Consider the following 14,170-nt stretch of genomic DNA (forward strand, 5'->3'; position numbering starts at 1 on the left):
TGTGCTACATACGAACAGTTTCCTCCTATTGGAGACGTCTACTTTAGCTTGTGTTTACTCCTGCGACTGTAAATCTGACAGGTTTTAATATTAAATCAGAAATGTGTTCACCAAGAGGTAGTGGGCAAACAAACGGTGCTGCCTTAAAGCCTATTCACAGCTCAGTGGTCTCCCCTCCACAGTACCCTGAACCAACAACCTCCAGAAAACCTAACTAGTCTCCAAAAACGCCACCAATGGAAGACAGGAGCTAAATCTAATGGAGAGGATGGGAAGGGTGAGAGGAGGTGTGGAGGTGTGGCTACACAGAAAAAGGTGAGAGGTGACACATGGACGCAGACAGACAGCTTGGCAGACAGACCACCTCTTTTTAGGTTTTAGGTGAAAAAATAAATAAATCAAGAGGTGGCAGAAAAAACAGAAGGAAGCACCAATGGATCTTACGTTACCATCTATAAGAGATTCTTTAGGTTGTTGAGTCAGACCTTTTCTACCCAGCCTGCAACAGCTAATCCACGGTTTCTTCTTTACTCATTGAAACCGCCAGGTAGGTTTAACCACTGACCTGGAATCAGAGCGATGAGGGGAAAATGTGACCAGGGAAGAGCTCAATTCATTTTCAGTTCAGTCGTGAAGCGAGCTTTCCGATCGATCAGTATGAAAGTTTATATACAAAATGTATAGAAAATGATAACTGCTTCCACAAATGCACTGGTTTAAATGGGCAAACCGATCTTCAGTTTATAATTTGAATCTAGCTGAACTGAAAAGGAATCAGAGCCCACGACAAGGTGCTGACGTCTTCACGTTTACTGTAATCAGAGGGTCAGCTGGGAGCTCTAAGGCCGGTCCCCTTCCCTGACCCGACTCTGCTGCTATCCAAAAGGTCAGGAGGACAGAGGTTCACACAAAGTCTGTCACCCCTTCTCCTCAAATTCACATTGTAGTTTTTTTTGTGGCGCTTTTGTTTTTTTTTTTGTTGTTTTTTTTTAAAGAGAAGTTGCCCCAAACAGAAAAAACACTTAATATATTTTACATTTCCACTAATTCCCATTTCTCCTGTGAGGAAAAAGCCTGAAAATCAATTTATGAACATAAAACTCATGAACATAAACCGAATGTGCCTTGATATATAAGGAGTTACAAGTATTACTACAGTGATATGTGCTGGGGCTGGGAACAACTTCTCTATTAAAACCAACCCTGCTGCACACACTCTCACAGGGCTCAGGATTCACAGTTCGAAGGCTAAAAGTTCACAGTTCACAGTCAAAGTTTAGCAACCCCCCCCCCCCTTCCCACCCCATAACCCTGTGTGTCCCCTGCTTTTGCTTGCACTCCCCCCCCCCCACATTTCTCATCCTCCTCCTCTTTGATACTCTGATTGGGGTGATATCTGTAGCCAGCACCTCTCAGACAGGTGTGGTTCTGCGGTTGGGGTCCTTGCTGTAGTCTTTAGTGAGCGTGCTGCTCTGGAGGAAATCCCTCTCCGAGTTAAGCAGCCCGCCTAAGCCGCCAACAGGTTTGCTGCCGGCATTGCCGGCCTCTCGTGGGTTCAGCGTGTACATGGGCATCTCGGAGGCGGCGGGCCCTGTGTAGCCACCTTTCCCCAGTGGCGAGGCATCGCGGCTGGGAGCCTCTGAAGAGCGAACGCTGGAGCGGCGCCGGAAACGGTAGCGATAGGAGGGGATGCGGCTAAAGGCGGACTTCTTGATGAGCTCAGTGCGGGACTTGGCCCGGAGCTTGCGGTGCTTCTCAATGAACATGTGCACAGCCAGCACACCCACCATTTCCGCCATAATGAAGGAGAGGGCCCCGAAGTAAAAAGACCAGCCATAGGAGTAGGACTTCTTGCTGTCACTCTGGCCTGGGTCGCCAGAGTTGGCTGAGATATAGACAATAATTCCAATGATGTTACTGAGGCCTGGACAGACATAAAGAAAGAGAAACTGTGAGAGCCACAAACTAACAAAAATAACACAACTACAGTATACTAAGAGACGGTCATGGTACCTGTGTATTGGACCCAAGGTTTAGAGCATTCATGATTATTTCTGGGTTTGTGACCTGATTTATGTTAACTTATTTAGTCATTTGAATATATTATTAGATTTTGTCTTTGTTTCTAGTTCTTGCTTTCTTGGTTGATGAGGTTGGTTCCCTTTCCTGTCCAGCCTGTCCTCGTCTCAGCGTTTCCTTTGTGAAGTCTGTCCTTTCTCCGTGTTTGTTCACTTTTCTCTCGTTGTGTAAACTCTGCATTTCTGTTCCTATTCGTTTTATTTTGACAGACTCTTGTCCTGTGTGTGTTAAATTCAGTTTTCCTTCCACTTGTCTAATTGGTTAGATTCAGTTCAGCTGTGTGTTTTTCCCCAATCTGCCCTCGTCTCCTCTTAAACCCTCAGTTTGCTTGCTTCTTTATTGTGTCCTCCCTTGTGTTGTGTGTCCTGTGTTTCTTCTATAGTTCCTAGTTTGTAAGTCCCTGGCTTTTGCCTTTCCTGAGTTTTGTGTTTTGGTATTTTGATCCTATGAGTTCTAGAAATATTGGGTTCAAAACCTACCTGCCGCCTGATATATCATCTAATGTATTTTTTTTCTTTCAGGCACACAACATAATCAGATTTCACTATTTTGATATGTATAGTTATTTATTTACTTGTTTACCCTCTGCTCAGATAAGCTTTTTTGTGTTGGTGGCGTTCCAACACATGTGGTCAAAAGGGAAGTTGCCCTCGGGTGGACAAACTGTGCCACATCAGCCAGTGTAAATAACCGATACCGCTAGAATAACAAATAGCTGATCGGCCGATAGTTTCAGCCCATCGATAAATTGGTCAGGCTCTAGTGAGCAGTGTGCAGTAATTGAATACTTTAATTTCAAAACCTCAGTAACTGAGGCTCTTCTAAAACACGGTTTGTTGGCTTAAAAAACCCCAACTCTAAAATGTCCCTTCCCTTTATCCTTTACAGCACCGCCAATCAGAGGAAACGAATCAGATCATGTAGACACTCAAACAGGTCCAGTTCCATTTATCTGTTAGTGCATGAACGTTGTAAACAACATGAGCAATTTAGTATCCTAACTTACAACACCACACCCTTTTTTTTAATAGTGATTTTTGTCTGTTAACCTTCATTTATTAAAGCAAGGTGTGTGGTGAAGCTACTGTGGGATATCTCTTATTTGTAATGTTTTTGTTGGCTATTGTGTTGTCATTTTGTGCCACTGCATGAGCCTGTACTGTGTTATTGCTGACCAGTTTGTTCAGCGATTTCATTTGTAATGTTTCCAGCTGCATCTTTAGTCCTGTCTGGTGGACATGGTGCATTTTTCTGCAAAAGACAGTCGCATTTGTTAAAAACTAATGAAAATACAATTTTTCTGTGACTAATAACCTTTTCAGTGCAATTAAAGTGAACTTACTAAACCTTAACATGTGAGTCAGATAAAAAAATGCTTAGTTAAAACTAATAATGTTGTAAAGATTTAGCGGTTTTGTTTTTTTTCCGCGCATCTCAGGTCTTTAATTACAATTCTGGCTACCGGCGAGACAATCGAGATAAGACGATTATCTGCGTTCTGTTTTGCAACAATGCCCCCGTTTTATATTGCGCTACATAATAAATTCAACCAATGTTGTTTACAGCAGTGCCTTTACTTTAATTTGCTTTAAATTGATTTTTTTAAACTCCTATTCAACGTTTAAGGAAATCCATTGTTAAAAAAGACATGGGTTCAATAAATGCATCAGTAAAGGTTAATGAGTGTTTTTAATAATTCCGATTACAAAACCGACCAATAATAATCACCTTGCGAGACCCCAGGAGACCCCGGGAACATCACCAGGATCATTACAGTACGGATACGTAAGTACAAGGGTGTGTGCAAAGATGCTTTGCTGCGTCCCAATGAAAGACTCTATAGGTGTGTGTGTTTGCACTCTCACACCCTCACAGTGCATCACAGTGGCATCATGGCATTCTTGTTGATTGATTAATCAGCTACTGTGTCCCATATCCACACTTTGGTGCCTCTCATGGGCTCTTCTGTGTGCTTTAGATGCTCAATGGGCTCCTCAACAAATATCTGAATGCTGTGCCTCCTCCGTTTAGAGTCGGCCCACAGTGACACAGCTGCACACACTCAGACACATGTGGCTCACACAGACAGCCGCCTTGTTGTTATCTCAAGCTCCTTTCACCAGGTCAGAGAATGTAAGGCATTTGGCTGGTACTGTATTTAAATGAAAAAAAATGTGGTATGAGGTGCTGAATTTGTGAATTAGTAAGTGTGGTTTCATGTACGCTGTTCTGATGACTGACGATCACTGTAGCTAAATTCCTAAGAGGAAAGAGGACACACATGGACACGCAGAGACACTCGCAGTGATGACTAACCTGCTGAGACGAAGAAGATTCCTGCGCTGAGGATGACGTTGTGTCGGCTTCGGTAAAACTCACTGGCAGCCACGCAGAGCCCACCCAGAAACAGCAGACCCACACTCATGATGGGGAAAAGACTGGAGGCACGCACAGCACCTGCACATACACACAAAGAGTGGAAACGCGTTCATAACAGGTGCAAACCTTTTATTTTGCCGTGTAAAGACGTCGCCTTTCAGATCCATCAGAAACTGATGAAGGATCATTTGTGCTGGAAGAACAGTAGCTCCACCATTACGTCATCAAAATCACTGGTGCGCATCACTTCTGTGCTGGATGGAGGATGGAGATGCAAGGGGAAGAAAAAAAGAAAGAAAAAAAGGTTCCACTTTACACACGCGAGGCAGCGGGCTGCTAAATGCTCGACTGAACCTGAATTCTGAACATGTTAAAGCATTCAGAGGATTTGCTAGAGAGAGCAAGGGAGAGAGACCGAGGTCGGACGGAGAAGGGGAAAAAAATGGACAAGACCCAAGACAGATGGAGAGTCACGCTGACATATGCGAGGCAAAATAATGAATGTGAAAGTGAGGCTTCAGTGGGAGTGAAATATTTGTCATATGTGTGCAGGATGCGATAACATATTGAGGAATATTTGCAAACAGCTTGTTGCGCAGAACTGAGATTCGGGCTATTTTGAGACACCGAATATATGAGGAGAGCCCATGCATCAGAGTTTTATCATATACGGTTGTGTCTTCACAAAAAGACTAAAAGTAAACGAAGCAGATCATTGTCGCTTTTTTCTCCATCTGTTTTCTTTATGTTTGTTGTTTCTTGCGTGGCAAAACATTCCCGCCGTGACCGAGAGCTGCAGATATTGCTCGTACAGACTCCGCCCCTATGGCCCACAACCCTGGGCTGCATGAAATGCTGGTCACTAGGTCTCTGCTCCTTATTGGCTTATCAGCTCTAAGGACTGTGATCTAATTGGCTCCCTCTGGGGATGTTGCTCTGTGTTCAGTGGAGCAATGAAAAAGAGGCACAGGCTGAATCCCTTCCCCTTCTTTTCTGTTGTTGTTTTCCACCTTTACTCCTACAATAAACAGAGAGCTCACTTCTCTGTGTTTTCTACTAAATACTCTCTCTTTCTCTTTTTATCCTCTTTTTTTCTTATAATCCTTTTTATCCTTATGAAGGCTTTTTTAGGTTCAGTTTCTTAACTACTTGCCATTAGTTTGTGTTTCTTCATTATGTAGTGTTATGGAACGCCATTAAGGTCATAATTTGTTTTGTTGTTCCTGCTATTAGACATTGTAATATTGCCAGCTGCTGTTTATAAACACTGTTCTGGGTACATAATTATACCAGCTGGCATAGAAATGCCAGTCACAATAATATATATATATATTTTTTTAAGAAACTACCCATTTCCCATTATCCTTTGGATGAGAAGAGTGATAAAGAGTACTGAGTGAAAGTCTTCTTCTTTATATTTCCTTATGTTTTGCTTGTGACTTGTGACAGTGACCTATGAAACATTCAAACATAAAAAAGCCAAATTACATTTTTTTATAGGCATACAATACTATTTTTGCACCAACAAGGTGATCCCCAAAGTGTTATTAGCTGACACATTTCAGCATGGTGTGGAGATCGGCCTGAAATCTGAGGTAAATGGACAAGTGGATGACAAATGAAGAAGTGGGAGGCCCCCCAAAAATATCTACACCAGATATAATCACCCTATTAGAGCACGTCGCTCTCGCTCGGCAGGCCTACTTGTTGTTCCTAGAGTATTTAAAAGTAGAATGGGAGGCAGAGCCTTCAGTTTTCAGGCCCCTCTTCTGTGGAACCAGCTTCCAGTTTGGATTCAGGAGACAGACACTATCTCTACTTTCAAGATTAGGCTTAAAACTTTCCTTTTTGCTAAAGCATATAGTTAGGGCTGGACCAGGTGACCCTGAATCCTCCCTTAGTTATGCTGCAATAGACGAAGGCTGCTGGGGGATTCCCATGATGCATTGAGTTTTTCCTTTCCAGTCACCTTTCTGACTCACTATGTGTTAACAGACCTCTCTGCATTGAATCATATCTGTTATTAATCTCTGTCTCTCTTCCACAGCATGTCTTTCATCCTGTCTTCCTTCTCTCACCCCAACCGGTCGCAGCAGATGGCCCCGCCCCTCCCTGAGCCTGGTTCTGCCGGAGGTTTCTTCCTGTTAAAAGGGAGTTTTTCCTTCCCACTTGTAACAGGGCAGCCCTTAGCGGCTGGAAACACAGTGAGACAGACCAAGGCAAGTGTAGTGGAACAAAGTATTTATTTGCTATATGGCTCTCCTTAAAACAATTAACTTGTCGAGCTTCTTCACAGCACAAAAATCCACCTCTAATGACAACTGGCAGCCTTAAATATGTTCAGCTGTCACAGACTCAACCATTATTCCACTCTCAGGTAAATTCTTAAATCCCAACCTTCCACCACAGTATACAATATATCAATAAGAATAAATAAATACATAAATACATTTTCACATTTACATATTAATAAATACTTCACACTTTAATGTTACACCAAACCCAATATTATAAAAACCCAGAAACCCAAGCACAAAAAGATTCACCACACTCTTTACCCATGGTCTCTCCCGGAACCTTTAAATGGTGTCTGGACCCCCGGGGAAAGATTTGCCCAAACACCTTGAAGAGGACACAGGCAAGAAAGGTGAGTAATCATTAACTTACAAACACTTATTTGCACCACTTTTATCCCTAGATTTCACACACACATTTGCATTAGTTTTCCTTATTGGTAAACCTTAATCACAATCTCAATCACCATTCTTCTCTCCTGACAGACAACCACCACATTCCTTGATGAGGAGCAGCTGTGCAGGATCTGAAACAAGGCCACCAACTGATTTTAAAATTCCCAATAAATAGTCAATAAATATTTAAACTTCTTGTGTGCAAATCCATGCTTAAAGTGCAATGCTACATAAAGTGCTTGATAAGGTGCTTTTAATAAAGTGAAAGGTGTGCTCTAAAGTGCTATACAGACAATACAATATAAATAAATGCAGTAAGGGAGTCCTCTTCCTTACACCACTGTTGCCAAAGTGCTTGCTCATAGGGGGTCATATGATTGTTGGGTTTTTCTCTGTATCTATGAAGCACCTTGAGGCGACTTTTGTTGTGATTTGGCGCTATATAAATAAAATTGAATGGAATTGAATAAACAGTATCTGAAAGTCATATTCTTAAGAAATGGAAAATATCCACACTTGACACAGGACCTGAGACAGAGATGTGGCCTTTCAGTGGATCCTGTTATTGTTTGTCAAAGCGAAAGAATTGTCAACTTTTGAACCACCATGCAATACCATCTGTAAATTGCTAGACTGGCAACAGATTCAATTTCCAGCACGATCACAATCACAGTGCCAAGACAGTACAAGCATACCAGGATAGATAAAAACACAAAACATATCAATCATGGAATGGCCTCCCCAGAGCCCAGGCCTCAACAATACTGAAACAGTGTGGGATTACCTTGATGCTAGCATGGTGGCTCAGCTGTTAGCTAACTTTTGCCTCACAGCAAGAGAGCACTGGTTTCAAACCTGTAAAGGGACATGCTCCATGGAGTTTGATTGTTTTCTCCATGCTCACACTCAGGTTTCTCCTGCAGTCAAAAAAGCATGCAAGGTGAATGCTGCTCTTGGCCTTGTCTTGCCAAGCAGATTTGTAATCTCAAGAGACCTATTTAATGGTTAAGGCAGGATTAGAGGTTTATTGCCTAACAATAATGTGATAGCTGGAATATTTCAGTGCAAGTTTGTGCGGCGAGGCAAAGTAGCAGGCCACCATCAAAGGAAAAACTTCAGGGGTTCAATCACATGCCTTTTAACTGTAATCAAAACAGTATGCATAAGTACTGTGCACATAAGGTGAGCTGTTAAACGCCTAAACAGTGCTCCATACAAGAAATGACAAAATAAGTAACTGGTGTTATTTTAACTGTATTTGTAACACCTCCAGTGTTCAGCTGCTTACTGACTACTGCTTTCTCTTCCCCAGAGAAAAAAGGTTAGTGGGAATATCCCACTCCTAGAAGAAAGATTAACTGTCAGTGTTTTGTGATTTTCAATTGGTTACATTTAATTAAAAAAAAAAAATCCATTGTTCTGTACTCTTTCCTCTACATTAGTCTTAAGTCGCTACTACAAAATAGTGGATGGAACTAACTTTGTGATCCTTAACCATACTACCCCTGTAGTTTGTCCTGCAGATGGGGCTAGAGAGGGGGCACAGTAATGTTCATGATTGCCTCACACCCACATCATGCCTGTGTGCTGTTTCTAACGCAGACTTTACAAAATAATTCTCTTTTCAAGCCGATATGAAACATTGTTGTCACACACCTAACAATGGAATTGGCTTTACATCGCTTGGGAACATACGATGGGTTGAGATAACAAAAAAACAAGTTTAGTGATTAGTCAGACAGTTCTACTCTAAATATGGTAACACTGGCCAGTAAAAGCCTAGTTGTGAATGCACAGTGCAGTGTGTGCTCATATCAGACTCACGTAGGAGGTATTCAGCTGCGTCTGCTTCATAGTCAGCATCTTCTGGGAAGTGATCAATTTTCTTACACACACCTCTGAAGGTTCCTGGAGAAGAAACACACATCAGTTTAGATAGTATAGTAGTAGTTTATTTTGAACAACACAGACATGAAAAGTTGTTTTGTTTGATAAATACTAATTTTCGGATGTATCTCATTGTATACACGGACAACTCTGTGGTACTGTCCGATCAGTTCCGCAGCATTTTTCTGAATGTAAGCAGAGAGTATAGCCCTGCACACTATACAATTCATCCTGCCACGTGTATCATTCGCCACAGATGCCCCGATATTGTTCAGATCATGCGGTTTCTCCCTTTTTCTTCTTCTCCACACTTTTCTAATCTTACTAGTACAAGTTAAAGACATTTTCTGTGAAAGTCCAAGTGTAACTAGTGGCTTTCACCTTATTGTACACCCTCTGTATTTTTGATTCATTAAGGCGTTATAGAGTTTTGATTGATTGTACACACCTCCTCAAGTGTTCTTGACTTGGTCAGATGTTGTTTTTTAACCATGGAAATAATTCTGTCAACATGGTTTTTAGTCGTATTTTTTTTTAGTCTTTTGGTGTTGCTGAGCTGCTCAGTGCTCCTTTTTAAGGATGTACCAGATTGTTTATTTGACCACTTCTAAATGTTTGCCGTTTCTCTGTAAAAAGGGTGGTAGGATCTTTTCTTTTAAGATCAGATCTTTTATAAGCCTCATTTGTCATGGCATAATGAGAGAACAGGCCTCACCTGGACACGATTCTAGTCAGCCAGTTGTTCAATTACTTTTGAGCCTCTTAAAAATGTGGGACTGTGTTTAAAAATGGCTCAGTTAATGTGATGCTCATGTTAAAAACTCCTTGAACTACATCTAAATCAGGTTACCTCTTGACTATTTGACTTAAAAACTACTGTGGTGGTGCAAAGAGGCGAAACTAAATTGTATGTACGCACACACATGTTGTCAGAGGTATAGTTAGAAGAGAAAAGAGTGATGTCACTGTTTAGTAGTGTTCCAGCAAATGTATTTCACAAACTACTTAGCAGCTTACCCTGAAGATGCTGCTTAGCTCTACACCACCATCTGCTCAGCTCATACACATCCTACTACTGAGAGTCTTACAGGCTTACAAGGAGTCAGACCTAAATTATCCCAAGCATCTTTTGCTGTATATTCTCACACACATTAATAGGACCCTTTATTCTATCCACACACACACTATTTGATGCACATTCCCATCAGTCACAGGTGTACCTGTGCTGACCAGGTATCAACAGCATAGCAGGAGCATACAGTGAGGGTCAGAACAAGGTTAGGACAAGGTTTCAACAATTGCTTTCTATCATTTTTAGCCACTTCTTCTTGAAAGCGTAAATGTCATTGCCAATGGTCACATTATTTGACTGACTTGACATCCAATATAAATTTTGGGAGATGGAGCATGTGCACTTCCTGTAAGCAGATGTGAAAGTATATCGACAGGCAGAGAGAGAGATGATAGATGATGCAGGGCAGAGCTGTAGCCTTCAGGCTGTGTATGGGAAACACTAATGAAAAGCCTTATCACACCCAGCACACACAAACGCACACCGTTTCAATGTAAAAGACAAAAATGCACAACGGCTAAAGTAAAGACATCAAATGAACACACACGCGCACCGAGCTCATTAAAATGATACATGAACACTATCAATCATGCATGCAAATAAAAGCTCCGTGTATTTAGATTGCTTATATGAGTGCATGCTGGTTCGTCCATGTGTGACTGAGAGTGTGTGTGCGTTTCATGCAGAGAGTGACTCATCCTCCTCAACACACCGACTCACAGAGACACACAAACACACCCACCAGTAAACTCTGTGTGTGCGCTCTCGTGTAGGACCGTGTTTCTATGTGCATGCACGTGCACGCCCGCGTGAAACTACACTGCATGCAGCCTCCTTCCCACCCATCATTCAGTCCCATTCACACATGGTCAACACCACGGGGGCTATGAAAGAGAGCGGCACTGAGGAGGGATGAAGGGGAGCAGCAGAGAAAGAGAGATGAAGAAGGATGAAGAGAGAGGAAGTGCGGGCTGAAAGAGGTTTGGTGGTAAAACGGCACGGGAGAATTAGAGAGAAATAGGAGGATAGAGGCTGGCAATGAACAAAATAAACGACTCGAGCTAATTGCTTCTTTGCACATGAAGAGGCTTTTTCCAGCACCCACACTCAGAAAGTCATTCATAAATTGATTCATCCAACTCATGCAGTAGGGGATGGAAACTAACATCTGACTGTGAAACTGATTGACTTTTATGGTCTTTTATATCTCCATTTATTAAGATAATCATCTGCAAAAAACATGTGAATCAAACTTTGTTATGCATCATTCTTAAGGCAATATACCACCACAAATGTATGCATAATATCACCTCAGCACACCCTCTTAATCCAAAGTGCAACACGTCCACAAATACATACTTCAACAGAAACTATTTGGTGGTTTGAATTTTCTCCTATACACCGAGCCCTTTCTCTGCTCCCCTCACCAGCCTCCATCCTGTTTGACAGTGTTGAGTATGAGCAAAATAAGCTTTTGTATTTCCAGATCACACAACCCATTGCTGGGAAAATACTACAGCTGGCAATTTGAAGATTATAATTTAGGCTCCACTCACAGAATTCCGGAGACTCTTTAGTGAATCTCCAGCAACCATTGCTCGCTGGACAAAAATGTGTATTCCATGACTAGTTGGAGAGTTTCTGGCAGTTGCTAGTTATAATTGGTTGAAAAAAGGTACCATGCTACACCAAATTGCTTTGGTTGATAGCAGGTTACCCTGCTTGCCTAAAGCATATTTTTCCAGGTGTCACCACTTCCCAGCTTCTAGTTAATGAATCTTTGAAGGCAACATCAGCAAACAAAGCAGTAACAAGAAGGTTAATGATGGAGCACTTTCTTTGCAACCAGGAATTTGGAGCACCCACTCTCCAACCTGTTGGAGAACACACATTTTTCCTTAGCAACTAGAGGTTGCCAGGGGTCACCAGCTGGCCTCTAGGCCTGTGTTACTGAAGCCTTGTTTATCAAAAACGATTTTTATAGCCACCTACGCATTAAACAGCTAAGATAGAATGCTTATATTTTTAATCAACGAGTCGCAGTACACCGAGTTGCAGTATACAGTATAGTCGTTGATAACCAAAACAAGCATCGCTTACATTTTATAATTCAAATCATGTATTAATTAATCAAGCAAGAAGATATTCAGAATTATGTGCATAACCAACAGGCTTACTGCCACCCAGGTAATCACTGAGATATTCAAATGCTCGAATTGAAACCGAAGGGAGAATTCCAAAACTCCACACATGGCGACTGTCCCAACCATAAAGAGTCAATCAGCTGACCTGAACCATGTTTTTTTGGAACCAGGAAGCAATGAACTGTTTTTCTGTAATAAAGAATTCACAGAGCTGTCAATGATTTATTGTGACATTTTCAAGGTGCCCTCAATCCACCAAGAAAGTACACACTGTATTCTGTTTAACTTTTTGATTTGTAAGATTATTAAATTGCATTTTTCTGCCTAACCAATGAAGCCGTGTCCATTATTAATGTAGTAATGATTAGAGATGGACCGATCCGATATTACGTATCGGTATCGGTCCGATATTGACCTAAATTACTGGATCGGATATCAGAGAAAAATAAAAAATGTAATCCGATCCATTAAATATCACGAAAGCACCTCACAAAACTTGCAACACACCGTAACTCACCTCAGAACGTTAGCACGTTGGAGCAGTATGCATCACGTGATAGAGCCGCTGTGGCATGCCGGACCTGTCGGTGGTCTGGATAGCATTTGGAGCTTCGCTAGCAACCCGGCATTTCATCTCCGACAAAGTTATCCCCGAGAGAAGTAAAGCAAGTGTGTAAGTCCATCTCTGAATGTTTGTAAAGCTTTCCTGCGTTAAGCTTAACAAACGATATATGGAGCGACTGCCTCTTCTTGCTGCTACTTCAATCATGAAACTGCTTAATGATCAGCTGATCGGCTTTTCTGTCGCGAGTCCGTCTCTCTTGTTTGTTTTTGGCCCACTTTGCACCAGAAAGAGGAAACCAGCAGATAAACAACAGCAGCACGTTTAAGCTTGATAAGCTGTTGTTAGAATTTATTTAATATTACTTTCTACTCGAGGATCTTTTTCTATGTAGCTGACGCTGGTAACTGTGCAGGGGCGGATCTAGCAAAGTTTAGCCAGGGGGGCCGATAGGGCATTAACTGGGAAAAGGGGGCACAAAGACATACTTTTCTTTCTTATTCTCATTTAAAATGTCTAGCTTTTAATAAATAATTATCTGACACCCAAAGTTTTAATTTGATGCAAAATGAATAGAAGTCCATTACTGTATATAGTGACTATTAAGTCTAATATATATATACCCTAGTAAGCTATAGTACTTTTTCCTTTGGGAAGGTACCATCTGTGCAGTGTGCAATTTTGTTGAAGAAAGATGTTGAATCTATTTAATATTTTAATATATTGAAAAAGAATTTATTTCTGTGCATTTGTTTTTCACACTGCATCAAATTAAGGTTGATTACGTCGATTAAGCATCATGAGGTGGAGCGTGAGGGGTGGTTCCCTATTTTTTATTTATTTTTGTTGTTGCTGGGAGTTGGAACCCTATTAGTTAGGTTGCTTAATATTTACGCTAAGTACTCTTTAAAATACCAGAATAGGGAGGATGGTGTAGGTTTAAGTTTATTAGATTGATCAGTATTGCTGAACTATGAAATATTTTTTTTTTGCATACAGGTATAACAAAATAGCTTTAGTGTAGTTGTTGTTTTAAACTTGAGAACCTATACAAAATTCAGCAAGATATTTAAAAAAACAGTTTTGTTGATTAAAACACACTATATCGGATTCATATCGGTATCGGCAGATATCCAAATTTATGATATCGGTATCGGACATAAAAAAGTGGTATCGTGCCATCTCTAGTAATGATGCAGGCGAGTATATATGAGTTTTCTTGGTTTACTGTATCCATAAAGTGATGGATGCAGTATATTACTCAGTGGTCTGGTGGGAGTAGCCACTGATCATGTCAGCAGCATTTTTTTCAGCTTGGACCGGTGACTCTTCGTGTCCTAGTGAGCACTGGGATTAA

At 41.3% G+C, this 14,170-nt stretch overlaps 1 protein-coding gene across 1 annotated transcript in view; it reads right to left on the bottom strand.

Moving 5' to 3' along the window:
• Positions 1–1,362: 1,362 nt before the first annotated feature.
• Positions 1,363–14,170, bottom strand: part of cacng3b (calcium channel, voltage-dependent, gamma subunit 3b) — a 35,456-nt gene continuing 22,648 nt past the window's right edge. The window contains exons 2-4 of the mRNA XM_085270720.1: positions 8,973–9,056; positions 4,396–4,536; positions 1,363–1,924 (exon numbers count right to left, since the gene is read on the bottom strand). Of these exons, the coding sequence (XP_085126846.1) occupies positions 1,413–1,924; positions 4,396–4,536; positions 8,973–9,056 (737 nt within the window). The 3' untranslated portion in view covers positions 1,363–1,412. The remainder of the gene's footprint in view (positions 1,925–4,395; positions 4,537–8,972; positions 9,057–14,170) is intronic.

Source organism: Mchenga conophoros, linkage group LG4, assembly GCF_057382185.1.
Source record: "Mchenga conophoros isolate Kocher_MC1m ecotype Shallow Benthic linkage group LG4, M_conophoros_male_GT1.1, whole genome shotgun sequence".
Classification (NCBI taxonomy): domain Eukaryota; kingdom Metazoa; phylum Chordata; class Actinopteri; order Cichliformes; family Cichlidae; genus Mchenga; species Mchenga conophoros.